This window comes from Watersipora subatra, chromosome 8, assembly GCF_963576615.1.
Source record: "Watersipora subatra chromosome 8, tzWatSuba1.1, whole genome shotgun sequence".
Lineage (NCBI taxonomy): Eukaryota > Metazoa > Bryozoa > Gymnolaemata > Cheilostomatida > Watersiporidae > Watersipora > Watersipora subatra.
This window is the reverse complement of record NC_088715.1, coordinates 39,998,821-40,021,537: the sequence shown is the minus strand read 5'-3', so window position 1 is coordinate 40,021,537 and position 22,717 is coordinate 39,998,821. Positions and strand designations below refer to the sequence as shown.

At 37.5% G+C, this 22,717-nt stretch overlaps 1 protein-coding gene and 1 long non-coding RNA gene across 2 annotated transcripts; both read right to left on the bottom strand.

Annotated features, from left to right (window-relative positions):
- Positions 1–3,211: 3,211 nt before the first annotated feature.
- Positions 3,212–9,581, bottom strand: LOC137401381 (uncharacterized). The gene is made up of 3 exons (XM_068087698.1): positions 9,501–9,581; positions 7,631–7,776; positions 3,212–3,441 (listed from the first exon to the last, which is right to left on the bottom strand). The coding sequence occupies exons 2-3, from the start codon at positions 7,745–7,747 to the stop codon at positions 3,244–3,246; spliced, it is 315 nt and encodes a 104-aa protein (XP_067943799.1). The 5' UTR covers positions 7,748–7,776; positions 9,501–9,581; the 3' UTR covers positions 3,212–3,243.
- A 3,926-nt stretch (positions 9,582–13,507) lies between these two features.
- LOC137401711 (uncharacterized) lies at positions 13,508–19,597 on the bottom strand. Its single transcript, XR_010979385.1, has 3 exons — positions 19,446–19,597; positions 16,396–16,515; positions 13,508–13,970 (listed from the first exon to the last, which is right to left on the bottom strand). It is a non-coding gene; the product is annotated as an uncharacterized lncRNA (long non-coding RNA).
- Positions 19,598–22,717: the final 3,120 nt, after the last annotated feature.

Sequence of the window (22,717 nt, the reverse complement as noted above, 5' to 3'; positions counted from 1 at the left end):
GATAGAGGTACACCATGTGTAAGTTTACTCGCATAGCAAGATAGATGTACACTATGTGTAAGTTTACTCGCATAACAAGATAGATGTACACCATGTGTAAGTTTACTCGCATAACAAGATAGATGTACACCATGTGTAAGTTTACTTGCATAACAAGATAGATGAACACTATGTGTAAGTTTACTCGCATAGCGAGATAGATGTACACCATGTGTAAGTTTACTCGCATAGCAAGATAGAGGTACACCATGTGTAAGTTTACTCACATAGCAAGATAGATGTACACCATGTGTAAGTGTACTCGTATAGCAAGATAGAGGTACACAATGTGTAAGTTTACTCGCATAACAAGATAGATGTACGCCATGTGTAAGTTTACTCGCATAACAAGATAGATGTACACCATGTGTAAGTTTACTCGTATAGCAAGATAGATGTACACCATGTGTAAGTTTACTCGCATAACAAGATAGAGGTACACCATGTGTAAGTTTACTCGCATAACAAAATAAACGTCATGGGTGAGCAAGAGTTTTGCTGATGTTCTCCGTGTTCCAACGCATGATGTCATGCGAAAGATTTTCTCCAAACAGCAGTAACCTAGGCTTTTGAAATATGCTGATGTTTATTCAATAGAAAAGGTGAGGATCCTGTCTCTGTGTAAAATTTTTGAACCATTATAATTGGTCTATCATTTGAGTAAGACTGCAAAGAGCATCTTTCTTAGTTACAACAATAGAGATGTCATAAAGGAATTGAAAAGAATTAATTTACTTTTCAGAAAGGTATTGGTGAAAGGTACTGTAAAACCTCTAATTGAGGGCTACCGCGCTCTATTTTTCAACCCTTCCTCTCTAGTGGCAGTCAAATGGAGGCTGGCATTGTATTTTTTACATGGCTCGTCAGAATTTTGGTAAGATAAATTTGCCTTTTTACGGCCAAAGCGAATATTGCCTATATTTTACCTGGCGGCACCTTCCTTTTTTTGGTGAACCGATATGAAACCTTTCGAAATGAAATAAATCTGCTAAAAAGGTCTCTAAATAAAATATGCATTGGGAACGCCAAGAAATATCTCTACCAGTTGTTGTTATCCGTTGCAATTAACCTACAATGATATTATAGCATTCGCCATGCTTTGTAATTAGTTAGAACTTTCAATTTTTTATTTCACTCTAAATTTGAAGGCATATTTTTATTTTATATTTAACAATGTTGAATAAGAGCTTGTTGCACGCATTGATACATTTGCTGCAGTTTGCAGCCAAAAATAGTTTTTTATGTGCAACAGAAGTTGAGTTATGAGCATCGATCCATTGTAAGCCGTGTTAAGATAGCAGCAAGGACGCTATTAAATAACATGCTATAAATCTGCATATTTATAAGTTATATAATGGTAATCGATCAAATGCTACAAATATATGTATATATATATTCATGAACATGAACCATACTTATATTACGTACAGAATTAAAAATTAACGTTTTTAAAATAATAATATTAGCATCGTTTGCTCAGATAGCTGTGTTCTGATTGTTGCTCTAGATGGAACAAACATCTTGTGGTTGTCCAATACTTTCCACAATGTCTTCTGACTTCAACTCTTCTTCTGCACTACTGAACTAGTTGATATTGGTCCAAACAATTTTTTGGCATAGCAATACTTTTGCGCATTGCATTTAGTACAAATGCAATGCACAAAAGTTTTGCTCGGTAAATGCAACATTGACTGATTGACCCTAAAACTAGTCATTTGTTTACCATCGTAAATTTTTATTTGCATGTACATGTACTTGGAAACATCAAGACCGCGTTAAACAAGAAACTACTATTAGTCTGAGACAGTTATTAATTATTTTTATGGTGATACTTTCAAAGTTTTAACAAAAAACAAAGCGAAAAGCTTTGGATTTGGACAACGAGAGAATTGATTGTTAATGATGTAAACGAATCATTATTAATACGATGTGTGGACACTTTTCTACTGATCAGTCAATACTAAGGGCTCGTAAAGATCAAAGAATTCTAAAGTAGGGGTGAAATGGAGGAGGCGTTCAAATGGAGAATGGCACTTTATTTTTCAACCCATTTTTTAGGGTGACGGTCAAATAGAGGTGGCGTTTAAATAGGCCAGGACCATTGATCAACTCATGACAAAAATAATCTATTTTCGAGCTCGCTGGATACATTTGGAGCTAGTAGGTATATATAGAAAAAATTGTTTTCTGAACTAATGTTTATTATCTTAATTGAGGGTTTAGCAAAAGAGAGAATATGAATTTTGGTAAAAAATTGTACTTATTGAGAGTAAATTGTTTGGGTAAGAAGATTGTCCGCTATGCAGTAACGTCTACCACAGTGCGGGTAATGCGATGTGATGAATATCACATTACTATTTCCTGCTATTCCTTATTTCATAGGAAAATTACGGAAATGTGAAATATACATGTACATTTTACATTGTACATGTAAAATGTACAATTTTACATTGTTTGTACATTGGACATTTTACATCGGACAACTCTGCCTCTGACATGCAGCTACTGCTGGAGAACTCGGCCTCTGACTATATATGTAGTATACATATACACATATAGTACATATACATATAGTACTATATATATTACTACAGGTATATGCGCTATAAATGGCAGATACACTCAACTTGCTAAGTGCTTACTGTGTGCTATACATGGCAGATACACTCAACTTGCTAGGTGCCTACTATGTGCTATATATGGCAGATACACTCAACTTGCTAAGTGTTTACTGTGTGCTATATATGGCAGATACACTCAACTTGCTAAGTGCATACTATGTGCTATACATGGCAGATACACTCAACTTGCTAGGTGCCTACTATGTGCTATATATGGCAGATACACTCAACTTGCTAAGTGCTTACTATGCGCTATACATGGCAGATACACTCAACTTGCTAAGTGCATACTGTGTGCTATACATGGCAGATACACTCAACTTGCTATGTGTTTACTATGTGCTATGCATGGCTTCTTTATGGAGCAGTAGAGGGTTATCATGCATAGTCAGGTTTGCTCACACTCCTACCACGACTTTGGGGCAAGCTTAGTAAGTGTTGCCATGGTAAGATGTAACTTTATTAAGCTTTTGGATTAAATATATAAATATAATATATCACGAATATTTAAAGAGGTTATTCCACATAACGCGTAATGGTTCACAAGGACTCTGAAAGACAACATAAATGATTGTTCATACAATTATTCATTCATTCTCACTATAGCAAGAGCCTTGGCGCAGAACTCGGTGCAGTCTGATCTCACGTCGGGCATTTCAGAGATTTGAAAGCATCTTAAACTCAATTGCTTCCCAAGAGCTGTAGAACATTTCGCTACTTCGTAATTGAGGCAACCTTGTCGACAGGCATCCATGTCAAGTGCTGGCTTGCTAATCACCACCTTGAAATCACATTGAAACCACTGACAAAGAGGAAAACATGACTTCAAGCAAAGGATCCATAGGTGAACTAGAAAAAGTTCGAGGCTTCTGTACGCTTACAGAGGCCCTAAAGCAAAAGTATGCAACATGACAGAGTATATCATGTTTACATGTCAACAGTGTTGAACCAAACTAAACTCATATTTATAAAATGCGACCTTTCAGTTTTTAAATAATTTGTGCAAGTAATATTATTATATTAATAGTGACATTCAACTGAGGCAGAGAGACTTGTTGAAAGAGCCATATTCTGTTGAGTGAAGTTGCTGTAGTGATCATATTCTGTCATGTGAAGTTGCTGTAGTAGTCCTATTCTGTCATGTGAAGTTGCTGTAGTGATCATATTCTGTCATGTAAAGTTGCTGTAGTTGTCGTATTCTGTCATGGGAAGTTGCTGTAGTAATCGTATTGTGTTGTGTAAAGCCACCGTAGCGACCTGCGAACTGCACTAGGCATAAAATGAGTAAGGTTGTGTGTACCTCAGTGACACAACCACTGAACCTATCTAGATACCAATGAGGAATACAGTCGTGAGTTGTCAGAGGGTCCATGTTGTAAAGAGAAGGAGTATACGGTATTAACAAGTAATCTCGCCAACAAAATCATTTAAGTTTTTAGTTGCAACAACCTTTTTAGATATAAGACATTTTTTGTGTGGGCAAGTTTAACTTAGGGTGTACACAGCTATGAACACACCAACAATGAACATACCAACAATGAGCATACCAATAATGAGCATACCAACAATGAGCACACTAACAATGAGCATATCAACTATGAGCATACCAACTATGAGCACACCAACTATGAGCATACCGATTATGAGCATACCAACTATGAGCATACCAACTATGAGCATACCGACTATGAGCATACCAACTATGAGCATACCAACAATGAGCATACCAACAATGAGCACACTAACAATGAGCATATCAACTATGAGCATACCGACTATGAGCATACCGACTATGAGCATACCAACTATGAACATACCAACTATGAGCATACCAACAATTAGCATACTAACAATGAGCACACTAACAATGAGCGTACTGACTATGAGCATACTAACAATGAGCATACCAACTATGAGCATACCAACTATGAGCATACCAACAATGAGCATACCAACTATGAGCATACTGACAATGAGCATACCAACTATGAGCATACCAACAATGAGCATACCAACTATGAGTATACTGACAATGAGCATACCAACTATGAGCATACTAACAATGAGCATACTGACTATGAGCATACCAACTATGAGCATACCAACACTGAGCATACCAACTATGAGCATACCAACTATGAGCATACCAACTATGAGCACACCAACTATGAGCATACTAACAATGAGCATACTGACTATGAGCATACCAACTATGAGCATACCAACTATGAGCATACCAACAATGAACATACCAACAATGAGCATACCAACTATGAGTATACTGACAATGAGCATACCAACTATGAGCATACTAACAATGAGCATACTGACTATGAGCATACCAACTATGAGCATACCAACACTGAGCATACCAACTATGAGCATACCAACTATGAGCATACCAACTATGAGCACACCAACTATGAGCATACTAACAATGAGCATACTGACTATGAGCATACCAACTATGAGCATACCAACTATGAGCATACCAACAATGAACATACCAACAATGAGCATACCAACTATGAGCATACCAACAATGAGCATACCAACTATGAGCATACTGACAATGAGCATACCAACTATGAGCATACTAACAATGAGCATACTGACAATGAGCATACCAACTATGAGCATACCAACAATGAGCATACCAACTATGAGCATACCAACAATGAGCATACCAACTATGAGCATACTGACAATGAGCATACCAACTATGAGCATACCAACAATGAGCATACCAACTATGAGCATACCAACAATGAGCATACCAACTATGAGCATACTGACAATGAGCACACCAACTATGTGCACGTCAACAATGAGCACATCAATGATTAGTGCACCAACTATGAGACACAAGATATCTTGACTCAGAATAAGAGTCTTGCCAAACATTGGCATTATGGACACAGGCAGACTCGAGAAGAAATCATGCAGCGAGTTAATGAGTGGTATGAAGAGAAGTTGGTTGAAATGATACAAGGTTAAGAGGTGCAGAAGAAAGACAGATGCCAGATATCACAAACTAAATAATGCGACATCTCGAGGATGTTGAGATCGCCTGTAACTATGCTAAAACTGCTCATACAGGGCTCATAACCTATGAGCCCTGTATGAGCAGTTTTAGAATAGTTATTCAGAGCCTTATACACAATGTTGCCCAAGAAAAGACACTACCGTCTCACGGATGAGCTACCAGCCAATGTCAAAGCCAACATACAATCTGCAGTCGCATAAGAATTGCTTCACCGTGAGCATGAGTCATGCTTCCGCTGACTTCTATTCATTAAGCATCTTCAACAACGATTGGCTCGCTGACTAAATAAATACACGTTCTTAATTTTCCTTTACCTTGGAGCCACGTGACGGATTTCTAACTCTGAAGCATGACAAACTGTGAGTACTCAATTCTAACTGAAGTCAAGAAGACCATTTGAGAGTGAAATAACATTTTGAATCTCAAAAAAGATTAGAGAGACCAAACAGCTGTTAAATGGCAAAGAAAACTTTTTGAGATAAAAGCATTATCTGACTGTTTTAACCTTTGCATGTTCAAAGATGAGACGATTTCTGTTTTTTTTTATCAATCTCTTGAAGATCGAGTAGGTCTGTTTAGCTTACTGTTGCAGTTTACTGCAATACATTTAGCTCACTGTATGCGCGTATTTTAAAAGCATTATTGCACAAACAATGGCTATGCGATCTTGGCTAGACATGCTACAGCCCAGTGGCAAGGAAACCTTTACAGCTAGAGACATGCCCAGTTGCGGATGGCAATTTACATTTGGATGTCATTCCTATCACCACCAGCATATCTTGGGAATCCATCATTTTTTTACGTCATCACCCTGTTTGCACATGCGCTCGTCCATGAAAAAGCCGCCACCTTTGTAGAAAACGATCGTCATTCTCTTGATTAATAGTATATTTGGTGTTGTTTTGATACTAAAATAAAAAATTTGCGAACAAAAGCATTGTTTGCAATAGTTAATTGCCGAAGCTTTGTGTTTTTAACGATAAAAGTTGTCCATAAAGATGGCAGACAACGATAGAATGACGTCACGAAAAAACGAAGGATTGAACCCCTGCCTGTTGTTTACAGGTTGGGAGTTTTAAACCACTAGCAAGCCATATTTAATTTTTTTAGAAATGTTGGCCTTGTTTTTAACACGGTGGCTAATGACAGGAAAACAACGTTGACACACTCATGCCTGTTTAGCATGTGAGCATGCGCTAATCTGACCGCTGTTGCAGTGAACTGCCCACACACTCCGTTTCCCGCAAATGTAAGAACCATGAGGTATTGCATAAAAACATTTCCTGCAGCGGAGAGCAGACTGAGCAAACTGCAAAGAAAAGTCCCAAGAGCGGAATGTACTCGGCAGGTTGTTTATCAGATCGTGCTCAGGAACCACTAGCAACCTTTTATTAATCCTTTTTGACGCGAGCAACTGCATTGAATCCTCGCAGGATGCTAGACAGAGAAGTGCCGGAAGCATTGCCAAACAGAGGAATGACATTTTAGACCTTCAAGTACGTCAGCGAGCGGTCTTATCATCAGATAGCATTTATAGCTGCACGTGTTTCATTCAGTGTTTCTCTTCAGCATTCCTATGCCACTGGTTACATTACAAAATCGCTACAGTAACAAACAGATTTAACAAGTCAGGCGACAGCACGTATTGTTTACATGTAATGCTTGAAGCAGCATTGTGATAAAAATTATAAGCAAAAGTTTCGGCTAAATTGAATGTTGTATAATTTTGTTAGCGGAGGTGGTTTTACCGTTTGACGGGAGGCTGCGAGTGCTTATTGTCTTTCAAGGCAACTACCGGTAGTTTCTATAACTGCTTGCAAGACGACTATATTTAAGTTGAAGTCTAATACAATGTGTGAGACACAAGTTGATAAGCGCATCGATATTTTAGAGACGTGTATATCATTTATAAAAGGGAACACACCTCACTAGAATCCTCAGCTCTCGCACGCAGGTAGTCTTCTACGGGGTCAGAATGCGCAGAGACGATAAGCGTGGAAACTAAGGCTAATAACAACAGTGGGATCACAGACTTCATCATACAAGCTTCCCTGTTGGCTGGAGTGAATTCTGTAAAATAAAAATATTTCTCTGTAGAAAATACTTTTCTGCAAAAAAACACTTTTCTAACACACAATTACATTTTCAAATACAAGGGAAGACGCTGACTAATATTTGAAAATTTTATAATATGCATATATTTCCTTGCAATACACATATATTTCCCTGCAATACACATATATTTCCCTGCAATACACATATATTTCCTTGCGATACACATCTATTTCCCTGCAATACACATATATTTCCTTGCAATACACATCTATTTCTCTGCAATACACATATATTTCCTTGCAATACACATCTATTTCTCTGCAATACACATATATTTCTCTGCAATACACATCTATTTCTCTGCAATACACATATATTTCCTTGCAATACACATCTATTTCCCTGCAATACACATATATTTCCTTGCGATACACATCTATTTCCCTGCAATACACATACATTTCCTTGCAATACACATCTATTTCCCTGCAATACACATATATTTCCTTGCAATACACATCTATTTCTCTGCAATACACATATATTTCTCTGCAATACACATATATTTCTCTGCAATACACATATATTTCCTTGCAATACACATCTATTTCCCTGCAATACACATATATTTCCTTGCAATACACATCTATTTCCCTGCAATACACATATATTTCCTTGCGATACACATCTATTTCCCTGCAATACACATATATTTCCTTGCAATACACATCTATTTCCCTGCAATACACATATACGTATTTCCTTGCAATACACATCTATTTCTCTGCAATACACATATATTTCCCTGCTATACACATCTATTTCCCTGCAATACACATATACGTATTTCCTTGCAATACGCATATATTTCTCTGCTATACGCATATATTTCCTTGCAATACACATATATCCTTGCAATACGCATATATTTCTCTGCAATACGCATATATTTTCCTGCAATACGCATATATTTCCTTGTAATACGCTTCTATTTCTTTGCAATACACATATATTTCCCTGTAATACGCATATATTTCCCTACCATACACAAGTACTTTCCTGCAATACACATATATTTCCTTGCAATACACAGTTATTTTTTGACAATACAAATAATTTTTGATTCAATACACAAATTTAACTATTTTTTTGAGGTGAAATTCACAAATGTTTCAGCAATTATTCTTTTTAGCACTTTATTATTTGTTGCTGAACACGTAGAAAATGTATTTTTAATTATAGAAAATATTGTGTTAAATTTGAAAATGAAAGTGCTCAAGCAGATAGGAATGTGATTTCTGTCATATCATCTCTAACCTTTAAAGAAGATCAAAGCAAAAATCTTTTTTATTTTTGCAAAACTATCTTGTGGATTTTTAAGTGAGACTATCTTTTTGAGAAAGTACTTAACGCCGCAATCAAGTGCAACTGTCTGCTCATAGCACAATTCGTCTATAACAAGGAAAGCTGGGTATTCTAGCAGACAATAGCTAAGTAACAAAATTCTCAAGCCACTTGAAAGATATAGCTATGCTTGATGTGAAAATGTTATTTTCGCTTGCTGTAAAAACTGAGTCTAGTCAATTAGCCATTCATGAGCTTTCAAGCTTCCGACAGTGTTCAGCTTTCAAGCTTCCTCGAGTGATCAGACCAAAAACTACAAGCAAAAGTTTTTATAAGCAGTTGAGACTTTATCTCATATAAAACTGTCTAACAAGACCGCAAAAGAATGAGCTTACCAACAAAAGCTAGCTTCCCTAACACAGACTTCTTCACTATGTTTCTATCAGGGTGTGCAGAGCCTTGTGACGCTCTGACTGCAGTTGGCTCGCCTTTTATTGTGTTTCAAGAGGTGACAAGGGAATGTAAGAAAGCATTGCATTTGTGTAAGCATTTCCATAGGCCATATGTCTTGTCGATTTTACAAGGTTAAAAAGCTGTTCTACTCGGTGAGTCATATAACAATCTAGGAGTGTATGAATGAAGGTAGTAATAGGGGTGTATGGATGAAGGTTCTAATAGGGGTGTATGGATGAAGGTAGTAATAGGAGTGTACGAACAAAGGTAGTAATAGGGGTGTAAGGATGAAGGTAGTAATAGGGGTGTATGGATGAAGGTAGTAATAGGGGTGTATGGATGAAGGTAGTAATAGGAGTGTATGAACAAAGGTAGTAATAGGAGTGTATGAACGAAGGTAATAATAGGGGTGTATGGATGAAGGTAGTAATAGGGGTTTATGGATGAACGTAGTAATAGGGGTGTATGGATGAAGGTAGTAATAGGAGTGTACGAACAAAGGTAGTAATAGGGGTGTATGGATGAAGGTAGTAATAGGAGTGTATAGATGAAGGTAGTAATAGGGGTGTATGGATGAAGGTAGTAATAGGAGTGTATGGATGAAGGTAGTAATAGGAGTGTATGGATGAAGGTAGTAATAGGAGTGTATGGATGAAGGTAGTAATAGGAGTGTATGGATGAAGGTAGTAATAGGAGTGTATGGATGAAGGTAGTAATAGGGGTGTATGGATGAAGGTAGAAATAGGGGTGTATAGATGAAAGTAGTAATAGGGGTGAGGAGATGATGGGCAGGGTGAACTCCAGCTACATTCCTGCTATTTGCCGCAGCTACAAGCTAAGAAATATGTGCCTTTAAAGCGCAAAACTATATACAACATACTTAGCTAACTAGGGGTGTATATCATATAGCTAACTAATCAGGGTTGTATACAATAAAGTTAGCTAACTAGGGGTGTATACCATATAGCTAACTAATCAGGGCTGTATACAATAAAGTTAGCTAACTAGGGGTGTATATTATATAGCTAACTAATCAGGGTTGTATACAACATAATTACCTAACTAGGGGTGTATATCATATAGCTAACTAATCAGGGCTGTATACAATATAGTTAGGTAACTAGGGGTGTATATCATATAGCTAACTAATCAGGGCTGTATACAATATAGTTAGCTAGCTATGGGTGTATATCATATAGCTAACTAATCAGGGTTGTATACAATATAGTCAGCTAACTAGGGGTTTATACCATATAGATAACTAATCAGGGCTGTATACAATATAGTTAGCTAACTATGGGTGTATATCATATAGCTAACTAATCAGGGCTGTATACAATATAGTTAGGTAACTAGGGGTGTATACCATATAGCTAACTAATCAGGGCTGTATACAATATAGTTAGCTAACTAAGGGTGCATACAATATAGCTCTCTAACTAGGAGTGTGCATAATATAGCTAACTAATTAGGTGACATAAGCTGACATAACTGACATAAATGGCTGGCTCAGTGAGAATGTAAGCTTCAACATAGCTTATGGACTGCTTACTTGACAAGCTGGTACTCAGCATCTGAAAGGATATATGTTGAAGATTAATTAAAGATGTGAATTGGCTGTAACAAAACAAGTGAAAATGTAGCATCTACAGTTCTGAAAATCTACAATCTAAATGAGAGAGATATTTTCACAGAATTTACGTGTTAAACTCATAACGGAGTGAACTGTTTCACAAACAGTTATGGTTTAGAAGCTCCTGATTCTGTGCAGAAAACATGAGCACATTGTATAAATACATCTCGCTGCTAGGAACAATAACTTTGTGAGATGAATGTGAGATGAATGTGAGATGAATGTGCAATGAATGTGAGATGAATGTGAGATGAATGTGAGATGAATGTGAGATGAATGTGAGATGAATGTGAGATGAATGTGAGATGAATGTGAGATGAATGTGAGATGAATGTGAGATGAATGTGAGATGAATGTGAGATGAATGTGAGATGAATGTGAGATGAATGTGAGATGAATGTGAGATGAATGTGAGATGAATGTGAGATGAGTGTGAGATGAATGTGAGATGAATGTGAGATGAATGTGAGATGAATGTGAGATGAATGTGAGATGAATGTGAGATGAATGTGAGATGAATGTGAGATGAATGTGAGATGAATGTGAGATGAATGTGAGATGAATGTGAGATGAATGTGAGATGAATGTGAGATGAATGTGAGATGAATGTGAGATGAATGTGAGATGAATGTGAGATGAATGTGAGATGAATGTGAGATGAATGTGAGATGAATGTGAGATGAATGTGAGATGAATGTGAGATGAATGTGAGATGAATGTGAGATGAATGTGAGATGTGGTCAATAAACAAAACTTGTAAGTGTTGAGCTGACATATTGCATAATCATGGTATGACGTCTTACAAAAAATGTGTCACCTACAGAACTGGCAGTCAGGACCATGGCTCTACTAATCCCAATGGCTCTCATGTTTACAGTACACGAGCATGAGACTATTCGCTATTAAGCTGTTGCGTGTTATGGGCGTTAAAAGACAACGTGACGATGAGAGAAGAAACATTACAATAGTTCAACACCTCCGCGGTGGCTTGACGTCAAGAAATTCCCCGAGGTGTTTTGGAATGCTAACCTTATTCTTAAAGGGGCCATAAGAACACTAGCGACAAAGTGTTTGTTATAGAGTCTGGCTAGCGCTGGGTTTCGAGAAGTTTTACAGAAACAAGTGAGCGCTCAATAGTCACAGAGTTATTAGGTGAACCTCAAAAGTCACGGAGTTATTAGTTGAACTTATAAAGTCATAGAGCCAGGCCTGTATTCCCTGGTTGCCAGTTGAGGCTGCAAATGTTAGGCGACTAGTTATGAACACCTGAGGGTTTGGGGGCGGTGTAAGCCCCCAAACGAGGTTTGGGGCAGCATCCCAAAGCTCTGAGCCTTTTAAGCATCACCAAACCTCAATGTATGCCTAAATGCAATCAATTGTAAGCATCAAAATCTACATAAATATGCTTATTGTTCGTGGTAGGCAAAACTTTTTCTAGATTCAACGAAGGAAATAAAACTCATGACACTACAGATTTCTGTAAGGGACATTGACAGAACAATAGCTATTACTTCTTTATTGCAATAGCTCTTGTTTTGTCAATGTCTATATGGCAAAAATCTTTCACGACTGATTCTGTATCTACTTCAACATCTTTATATATGTGTAATATTAGAAGAATATTTAGACGAGCCTGCCCCATAGTGCTCCTCATCGATGTTTTGATTCTACGCTGATTAAGTTTTATATGAAAATGAAAATGCAAGTTTGGGGGTCTTCTTCACACCCCCACTATAAGCAATAAATTTCAGTTTCCAAGTCTTACCAAAGTCTCACAATATCAATAATTTGGCGAGATCCCACGGAGACAATATAGAACGCTAGCTGCTAGTAAATTAGTTTTTGGAATTTCGAAGTGAATGAGGTTAGACTGCAATTCTTAGTACTTGACCACCAAAAATCACTGAAAAGTTGAGGCGGCCCCAGCCGCCCGCTTGTATGCCCCAGCTCAGGGCATACAAGCCTGCATGGAGCTATTAGTTAAACCTCCAAAGTCATGGAGTTATTGGTTGGAACCTCCAAAGTCATGGAGTTATTGGTTAAACCTCTAAAGTCATGGAGTTATTGGTTGGAACCTCCAAAGTCATGGAGTTATTGGTTGAACCTCCAAAGTCATGGAGTTATTGGTTGAACCTCTAAAGTCATGGAGTTATTAGTTGAACCTCTAAAGTCATGGAGTTATTAGTTGAACCTCTAAAGTCATGGAGTTATTAGTTAAATATAACTTGGAATCTCCAAAATCAAAGTGATGTTTTTTTCAAACTCGCCAACTCAAAGAGACATTTGGCCAACGATATGAGTACAAAGAAAAATCAATCAACTCTTATCTACACATTCCAAAGTGTAATATATTTCAGAGATTGTTTCACTGCATAAATACACATATGAAATGATGGTAATACTGTATTTCAGTGTCTGAGTGATAAATATACATTTAATTAAACACCAAAGAGAAATATTCCATCAATAAGTTAAAAGATGGTCTATAATTAACGAGTGGATTATAATAAGTAAAAGTAACAAGCGAACAATTACTATCTGAACAGAAAGTTTACAAAATATAATTAGAAATTAGATATAGTATTGGGTTCTGGTAGCTCTTCTACTTCTCTCCTTCTTTTCCACAGATAAATCCACATTCTAGTTTCACACTCGGCATGCGGTACAACCGAAGGCAGGTTAGTGTTTTGCCTGTTTCACCGATGCAATCATCTACTTGGCGATCCAGACATCCAGCTTCACACATCTCGGTCGTTTCCATTTGTTTTGAGTGTGATTCCTATAAGCACAGGGTAAGTGAGTGACCAGAATCGTGCAGTTACTCACCATGAATACAATATTTGTCAGCTTCCTTTACCGACATCACACCTGGCACACGTTTACACTTTTGCGCCAGTAAATTGTACATGTATGTTCGCACCTAATAAATAACTCTGAACTCTCGCACACAAGGATGATGTAATATGTAATGCAGGCAGTCTAATTTTCGCTTTCAAACCTTTCCTATTACTATGGTGACAGGTGGATAAAAAGTCTTTTAATGGTAGTTTTTAAACAACACAATCAGCCAGTACTTTCTTCCTCCCTCCAAGCTCTCATTAAGACTGGAGGTGACTGGAGGTCTAAAGTTGAAGCTAATGAATGTGCATTTACACAACTTTGTGTAACCTTTCTGGTTTACGCATACTCTCAGCGGTTAGCGACATATGCTCATAGCCTAGAGTAAAAGTTCTTTAGGGTAGACAACCCCTATACACATTCATCTACTGTCAAACATTGATTAACTCCATTGTAACTCCTCCACTAATCAAAAAGTTAATATTTAGTGCAGTTTGGTCCCTGCAGTTGATCGTAAGAATGACAAAATCTAGCCGTGTCCGACAATTATATTTCTTTCTGTCAGCCTAATGTGGTTCTTCAGAGGGAGGTGCTTACGCTGGTGGTTTAAGTGGTCACATTAAAATGTTTGTTATAAAAATGGTCTCATCTATTCTGTCATTCATATAAATGAATAAGATATTCTGAGTACACGCGTCTGCTAGAATGTCCCAAGTTAAAAGGAGAAGAAATTATTTGAGCAAAGTCGTTATTAATACATTGACATTATGAGTTCTGATTGGCAAACCAGCTGTATTAAGATTACAAATGGGACTCTATTTTATTTTATGTGTTTAGACATCAATAATGACCCTTTATCCGCAAACCAAACGCAAAAGTTTTGCTGCTTACACTAATGGGTTTCGACGCTAACCAAAGCTGCCAATGTCTTGAGTTTTCAGCATTTCACACACACATGGTAGCATAAGTGGCGTAAGTGGAGTAAGTGGAGTAGGTGATGTAAGTGGAGTAAGTGGAGTAGAATAAGTGGAGTAGGTGATGTAAGTGGAGTAAGTGGAGTAGGTGATGTAAGTGGAGTAAGTGGAGTAAGTGGAGTAGGTGATGTAAGTGGAGTAAGTGGAGAAAGTGGAGTAGGTGATGTAAGTGGAGTAAGTGGAGTAAGTGGAGTAAGTGGAGTAGGTGATGTAAGTGGAGTAAGTGGTGTAAATACAGTAAGTGGAGTAAGTGGAGTAGGTGGTGTAAGTGGAGTAAGTGGTGTAAATACAGTAAGTGGAGTAAGTGGAGTAGGTGGTGTAAGTGGAGTAAGTGGAGTAAGTGGAGTAGGTGATGTAAGTGGAGTAAGTGGAGTAAGTGGAGTAGGTGATGTAAGTGGAGTAAGTGGTGTAAATACAGTAAGTGGAGTAAGTGGAGTAGGTGGTGTAAGTGGAGTAAGTGGAGTAAGTGGAGTAGGTGATGTAAGTGGAGTAAGTGGAGTAAGTGGAGTAGGTGATGTAAGTGGAGTAAGTAGAGTAGGTGATGTAAGTGGAGTAAGTGGAGTAAGTGGTGTAAATACAGTAAGTGGAGTAAGTGGAGTAGGTGGTGTAAGTGGAGTAAGTGGAGTGAGTGGAGCAAGGGGAGTAAGTGGAGTAGGTGGTGTAAATACAGTAAGTGGAGTAAGTGGTGTAAGTGGAGTAAGTGGAGTGAGTGGAGTAAGGGGAGTAAGTGGAATAAGTGGAGTAAGTGGACTAAGTGGCGTAAATAGAGTAAGTGGAGTAAGTGGCATAAGTGGTGTAAGGGGAGTAAGTGGTGTAACTGCATCATAAGTACGATCTGCAGAAAGTTCATAATAGGTGCTAGTAAGGCTCTTGCTAATGCACTTGATTTTAGTTGTTGTGGTCTGAGCACGAATTATACAAAAAAGGCAGGCAAAAAAGGATAAAGTTGAGATGAATTTTTTTAAACAAACTCTAACCATTAGACATTGATTGTTTTGCATCGTGCAGTTTTGTTAAATTATTTAGAGAGTTATGCTATTACTGATATTGTTTCTTAGATTATTTTATCATCAATACTAGTCATAGAATCATCTTACTACTCGGAGCTTCCATAGAATTACTCCACTACTCAGAGTTATCTATACAATTATTCCATCACAAAGATCCTTCAAGCAGTTTCCACACCGAGAACTGTCTATAAAATTAAGACCTTAATGCAAATTGGCATTTTTATCAATGTCAACATGCCCAGTCCAACAGGTTTGTATGCCTGAGTGAACAAATGTTGTTCAAGGGCAGACAATTCTGCGATCTTTCTCTCACTGTAAAATTAAACTGCAACGCTTTTGAAAAGGTTACATTAGCTGATGGTTTATTCGCATGTTAACTTACTTCTGCTGATTCCATCTCTAGCAAATCATCTATGACATTTGCTAGAGACGATGTTGTGAAAAGGAGAGTGACTGCCATAGCCACGAGGATAGTCCGTTTCATAACTGTCATTTCTCTTGTCTGCAAGCAAATTGAACAGCTGAGAAATGCATGCAATAACATACTAGTTTTGAAATGAGTTACACGAGTGCTAAAGAAAACCTTTTAGGCATGAGTGTTTTGACTGCCAAATGTGTGAAGGCCAAGAAGTTTGAACCTTGTAAGCGCAGACGTAACCTTGTGAAAAGAAGCAGCTTGCTGTACAAATCGCTTACAAACGGCTTGCTGTAAGGAGCGTCTCCTTACAGCAAGCCGTTTGTAACATGACACATTCTATATATGTTAAGGTGATGTGTCCTTGAACAAGCTGTTGTAACACGCCACCTTCTGAATGTTTTGCTGGTGGGAGCCCCTTAAAGCAGATCTGTTGTAACATGTCACATTTTGAATGTTTTGCTGGCAGGTGCCCCTTAGAGCACATCCGTCGTAAAATGTCACACTTTATGTCTGGCTGAAAAGTGCCTTTTAGAACAAGTACAACTCTACATGCATAAGGAGAAATTGATCAACAAAGGGTATATGACCTGAGTTGTTGCATTTTCCCAAGTTTTTCTAAAGTTGTAACTTGCCACACTGAACATGTCAACAGGTTCTGCAATGCTTCTATTTAAAGCATATTCTCACTCATGGCTGATTTTGTTTTTATATACTGACCTAGAAATTTTGTGTAAACCCACACATTTGTTTCCCTGAGGTCCCAATTAAGTGTTGATGAGGAAAGTGCGATCAGCGCTGCGTATATGTAAGCAATCACTCAAAGATTGACTATGATGTCTGCTGAGCCCTCAGCAAGCAGAGGCTGTGCGTATTTAAGAGCCAGTGTTACACAAACAATAGCTCTGTGATACTGGCTGAACATGTCTGAGTCCAGTGGCAAAATAAGCCTTTACAACTAGAGACAAACCCAGTTGCAGAGAGAAATTTTAGGTTGAATTTCGTGCCTGTCACGAACAGAGTCCTTTTTGGGAATTGACCAGTTCTTCTAGACCATTGGGTCATAGCTTCTTCTGTGGCCCCAATTGTGCATTAGTTAGAGATGAGTGAACAAAGTATTGTTATTCTTTTATAGATATTATAATATATATTATTATATATTCGATTATAGCATTCTATCATTGAACAATAAAGTTTTTACTAACATCAACCCTTTACATTTATTGTTAGTTTAAACCTTTCACTGTCGTATGCGAGTTTCTGGAAATTCTATGATTGGCTACTGTAGAGGCATTTTTGCGAAATTTAATGTGGTTGCCTAGTAACTGAATATTAATGATTCATGACAGCATTACCAGCGATCATTAGTATTTTAAGGCGTTAAGAGTGCTGTCTAAATAATTCTCCACAAAAATTAGCTTACATTTGCGAAGCAAATTATAATCTTTGATCAGGAAATTCCAAGTCAAAAACAAACATTTTTGTCTGACGATCGAACTTTTTAGTTATAATATGGCTGCCACAAGCACCTGCTGTGTTAGAAACAGAATAGCTTTTGTTGATGACATTATAGCTAATTCAGATTCAGAATTAATTTAATACTCAGACAATAAAAGCGACAGTACTGACTCTGACGGTGGTGAAAGTAATAGTTTTGTAAAAGTAAGGAATATTGTACAGGATTGTTATAGCTTTGTAGCTATCGCAGCTTCACAAAAACTTTAGCAATGCACATAGTATAGATACATCGTTTGTTAACATGTTGGCAACATAAAACGTATAACAAAAATGTTCTAGATAGGGTTTGAAATTGAAAAAAACTGTATTTATATCATGCAACCAAATCGGCAATTTTCGGTAAAATGGCTGGCAGTAAGCAGAAATCTAAAGTTGTACACGGATGGCAGTGAAAAGGTTAAATACTATAAAAGCTCTGACTGTTGCACACTAAGTTGGTGCTCTCTAAACAGCAACAGACAGAAAGTGAAAAGTCAGTCACTGAAAGAACGGAGTTGTCTTCTCAACGATTGATTCTTGCGATTTTACAGATCAGCAAATAATGAAACCAACCTCATCAAGAATTGAAAGGAAGATGATGTATGAGGACAAGTCATGAACATTTTATTCAGTAAAGTTCTTGGGAGTATAACACAGTTATCACTTCTGGCAATTGCCTCTAACTTTTGTTCCAGAAATTTCTAACAAGCGCGCTTTATTTATTCAATGATATAAGGTGGACATCCTTCTTTAGTAATGATAATAACTTGATTATTTATCCACAACTTTTTAAGTAAAGTGGTTTATTTTCTAATCTGTTTTGAGTTTTACTTAGAATAATCAATGTGCATTTAAAATATAGATGAGATGGAATGCTCAACATAAGCCAATGTTTCTAGGAAGTGGTTGCCGCTCTGATAGCTGGCAGCCACGACTTTAAGTTCAGATTTTTGTCAGAGGTTATCTGATGATATCCATGATGCCTTACAAGGCATCATCAATATATAATGTACATCAATATATATTGATATTATACATATACATCGAGATATATTGATATATACAATCGGTATACATCGATTGTATATATCAATGATGCCCTACAAATGGCATAATCGATATTTATATATATACAAGTTGAAACTTAATTTTACTCTGTGGAAAAGAACCTACACGAATCCTGTTCCAAAAAATTTTCAGAAAAAAAGAAAAACCATGTTCCCTGCTTAGGTCAATTGAGCAACATAACTGTCCAGTCTTGCAGATGTTACAGCATAAATAGACAGATCTTACTGAAATCAGTGATAGATATTGATGGATGCACTAAAACTGACCTAGAATAAACTTATGTTTGCATCTTCTAATGTTTTATTTTTTCATATGATAATTAATTTTACATCTTTAGCTGGAGCCTAATAAATAGAAGAATAAATTTGGAAATTGCAGTGGTCATTGCACACGGACTAAAAATTACAAACAAATTTTTTTGTAAAAATATTTCACTATAGGAAACTACTCACCAGTGGTGCAATAGACTTTTATGAGTTGTCAAAAGTTTAGATACAGATGGTGCAGGTGATGTTGCTAGTAGCTGTTGTCAAATGCCAGTGAATGCAGGTTGTCAGATGGCAGGAGCAGCAGGTGGTCAGATAAGCTCTCAAGTAGCAATGACTTACTACGCGTGGTCATGTCCCTATATATATATAAGGCAGTGCCTTACACCGGATATGTCTGAGCTGAGGTGTCATTATTGATTTTATGCAAAGAGAAGCAGTGATGCCAGCAGTGTCTGAATATTAGTAGTTTATGAGTCGCAGTTAATACCCTGACAGTGTCTATATATTAGTAGTCTATGAGTCGCAGTTAATACCCTGACAGTGTCTATATATTAGTAGTCTATGAGTCGCAGTTAATACTCTGACAGTGTCTATATTTTAGTAGTCTACAAGTCGCAGTTAATACCCTGACAGTGTCTATATATTAGTAGTCTACAGGTCACAGTTAATATCCTGACAGTGTCTATATATTAGTAGTCTACAAGTCAAAGTTAATATCCTGACAGTGTCTATATATTAGTAGTCTATGAGTCACAGTTAATATCCTGACAGTGTCTATATATTAGTAGTCTACAAGTCACAGTTAATATACTGACAGTGTCTATATATTAGTAGTCTATGAGTCGCAGTTAATACCCTGACAGTGTCTGTATATTAGTAGTCTATGAGTCGCAGTTAATATCCTGACAGTGTCTATATATTAGTAGTCTACAAGTCACAGTTAATATCCTGACAGTGTCTATATATTAGTAGTCTACAAATCACTGTTAATACCCTGACAGTGCCTATATATTAGTAGTCTACAAATCACAGTTAATACCCTGACAGTGTCTATATTTTAGTAGTCTACAAGTCGCAGTTAATACCCTGACAGTGTCTATATATTAGTAGTTTACAAGTCACAGTTAATACCCTGACAGTGTCTATATATTAGTAGTCTACAAGTCACAGTTAATACCCTGACAGTGTCTATATATTAGTAGTCTACGAATCACAGTTAATATCCTGACAGTGTCTATATATTAGTAGTCTGTGAGTAACTGTTAAATTCTTGACCATGTCTATGTACTCCTTGCACTTTTGCAATTCCCTGGGCAACACTGAGTAGCTTTTTGGTTACTATAAAAATAGGCAAGGGAAGGCAAGTGAAGGCCTCTCTGGTCATGTGGCAGCTAGTAGCCACTGTGCCAAATCGGTGGCGATATCAGAGATTCTCTAACAGAAGTTTAGGTTAACGGTTTCAGATGTGAGCATGTAGTTGAACGCTATAAGGATATCCTTGCCTTGAGAGTTGGCTGGCTTCAGTGCTGAAATTCAATGACTCAGGATGTTAATCGTTCACACAGATTCTCTACCTGAAATGCGAGACTATCTTGCTATGATGAAGTTTTGATGTAGACTTGATAGTACGGGTCTATAAAGCCATAAAGCCATTTGTTGCCCAGAGAACTCTAGAGTTTTGACGAAGTTATCAATACGGAGAATGAATACCAGCAGCTCATGTGGAGGAATCATACCTTTATGCAAAGCATTTTTAAGGAGCCTGAGGACGTTGATGTCGACGCTGTAGCAATGACAGTTTCTCACGCTGAAATGCTAGCAAAGGAAGTCTGCTTGCCATCTAATGCCATTAAGGGTCTACAGAACGAGATTTTTGCATTAAAATGAAGAATCTGTCTGCAGGAAAAGGAAAAAGAACCCTGCTTCTCATTTTGCCAATTGCTGGAGATATGGGAAGTGTGATCATTAAATGACAAACTGCCTGACAAGGCCACAGAAGTTAGACAACGATGAAATCCCTCTCCAGAAAAGATGGTTCCAGTTGAAAAATGCTCTGGCTCTTGCGAGTTCCTCTTTGTAGGATTGCTAGAATTAAAAAAGTAACTTTTTATTCTATGGGATCATCAAGCTGATGAACAGGAGCAACCTAATTCTGATGATAGTGCACCATTGATGAATGAACAAGACAAACGAAGAAGAGAAGCCAGAAGGTACTTAATACAGATGAGACAATCACTTGGAAAGACTCTGTCAGTCATTTGGCCAACACTAAAAATGGCTTTTGAGACTCCCCGCCCTTGTCAGTAGCTGGAAAGGACTGGCACCAAATGGCCATACCATAGTCGTTACTTCCTCCAAGATACAGCTGGTGAATGAGCGGTCAAATTATTTTTATATACTTGCTTCATGACCAATCTGTATGATCCAAGCAGCAACAGGCAGGTCGCAGTAAAGATTTGCAACCCTACTGATTGTGATCGATAGTTTGCTGCCAAGTAAATTTTTGGTAGCTTTTTAGAAATTGATCTCAATAGCATTTCTTTGATGTGAGTAGACACCTCAATGCTATAGAAGTGGGAATGTCTCCAACTGAGATGAACAGAACGTGTGAGGGGTTACTTGAAGGCATTTTATTTGACTAACAGAGGAGTACTAGAGTTGATAGGACAGTCACTACACCCCAAAAGGAAATTTCATCTGAATTACCTAACCAACCTGACACCCCTGCATCAAGTTGGAATGACGGCGAGTTCAGGCAAGCTCCCCTGTTAGAAGTAGATTGAGCCTACACCTGATGAAATCCAAGAAATACAATGACTGTGTTTGAAGCCACATTATATGTACCACTATAGAACACAATTTTTGGGATGCATTTGAAACGCTTCTTATCGATGGCATGAATAACAGAGGCAGTTGTGGGCGGTTGCAAGCGGTTGTAAGCCGTGTCTGCATCAATTGATGAGCCATGGCTTGCATCAGTGAAAAAAAAACAGAAACAGAAAATGAACTGGAACAAAAGAAGATGGAAATTGATGCTACCACCTTTGATTCTACTCTGGTCTCGCCAGATGAAATTATTTAAATGTCCCAGATGTGTGGACATCCAGATATACAGACAGTCAGAGTTTACCATGCTACTGCATGGTTGTATAGGTATTGCCATACAGTAAATAGATTCCAAGATGACAAAGAGCGTGAGGTCAAAATTCCCTGGAAATGGACCGTATAGAAATTCTTAGAGTTGTTTCCCTACGTACTCAAATTCCTACATATTGCGCAATATTGACACTTATAAGAGTACGTCTCGGTATAGTATGCTTTATTATCATTGTGTCTGTTGTTTGAAATGCAATTTTTTGTAACAACGCTGTCTGTGTATCAGATTTTATTTGTACATAGTTTGCACAATTCTTTTTACAACTATTTCGGTTTGCTCAGGGCAGCCAGTGATTTTG

Excerpts from the sequence above, each read along its gene's own strand:
- LOC137401381 (XM_068087698.1), bottom strand. The coding sequence starts at position 7,747 with ATGATGAAGTCTGTGATCCCACTGTTGTTATTAGCCTTAGTTTCCACG. Across the intron at positions 3,442-7,630 it reads GAGCTGAGGATTCTAGTGAG|GTGGTGATTAGCAAGCCAGC; the intron begins GTGTGTTCCCTT and ends TGTGATTTCAAG.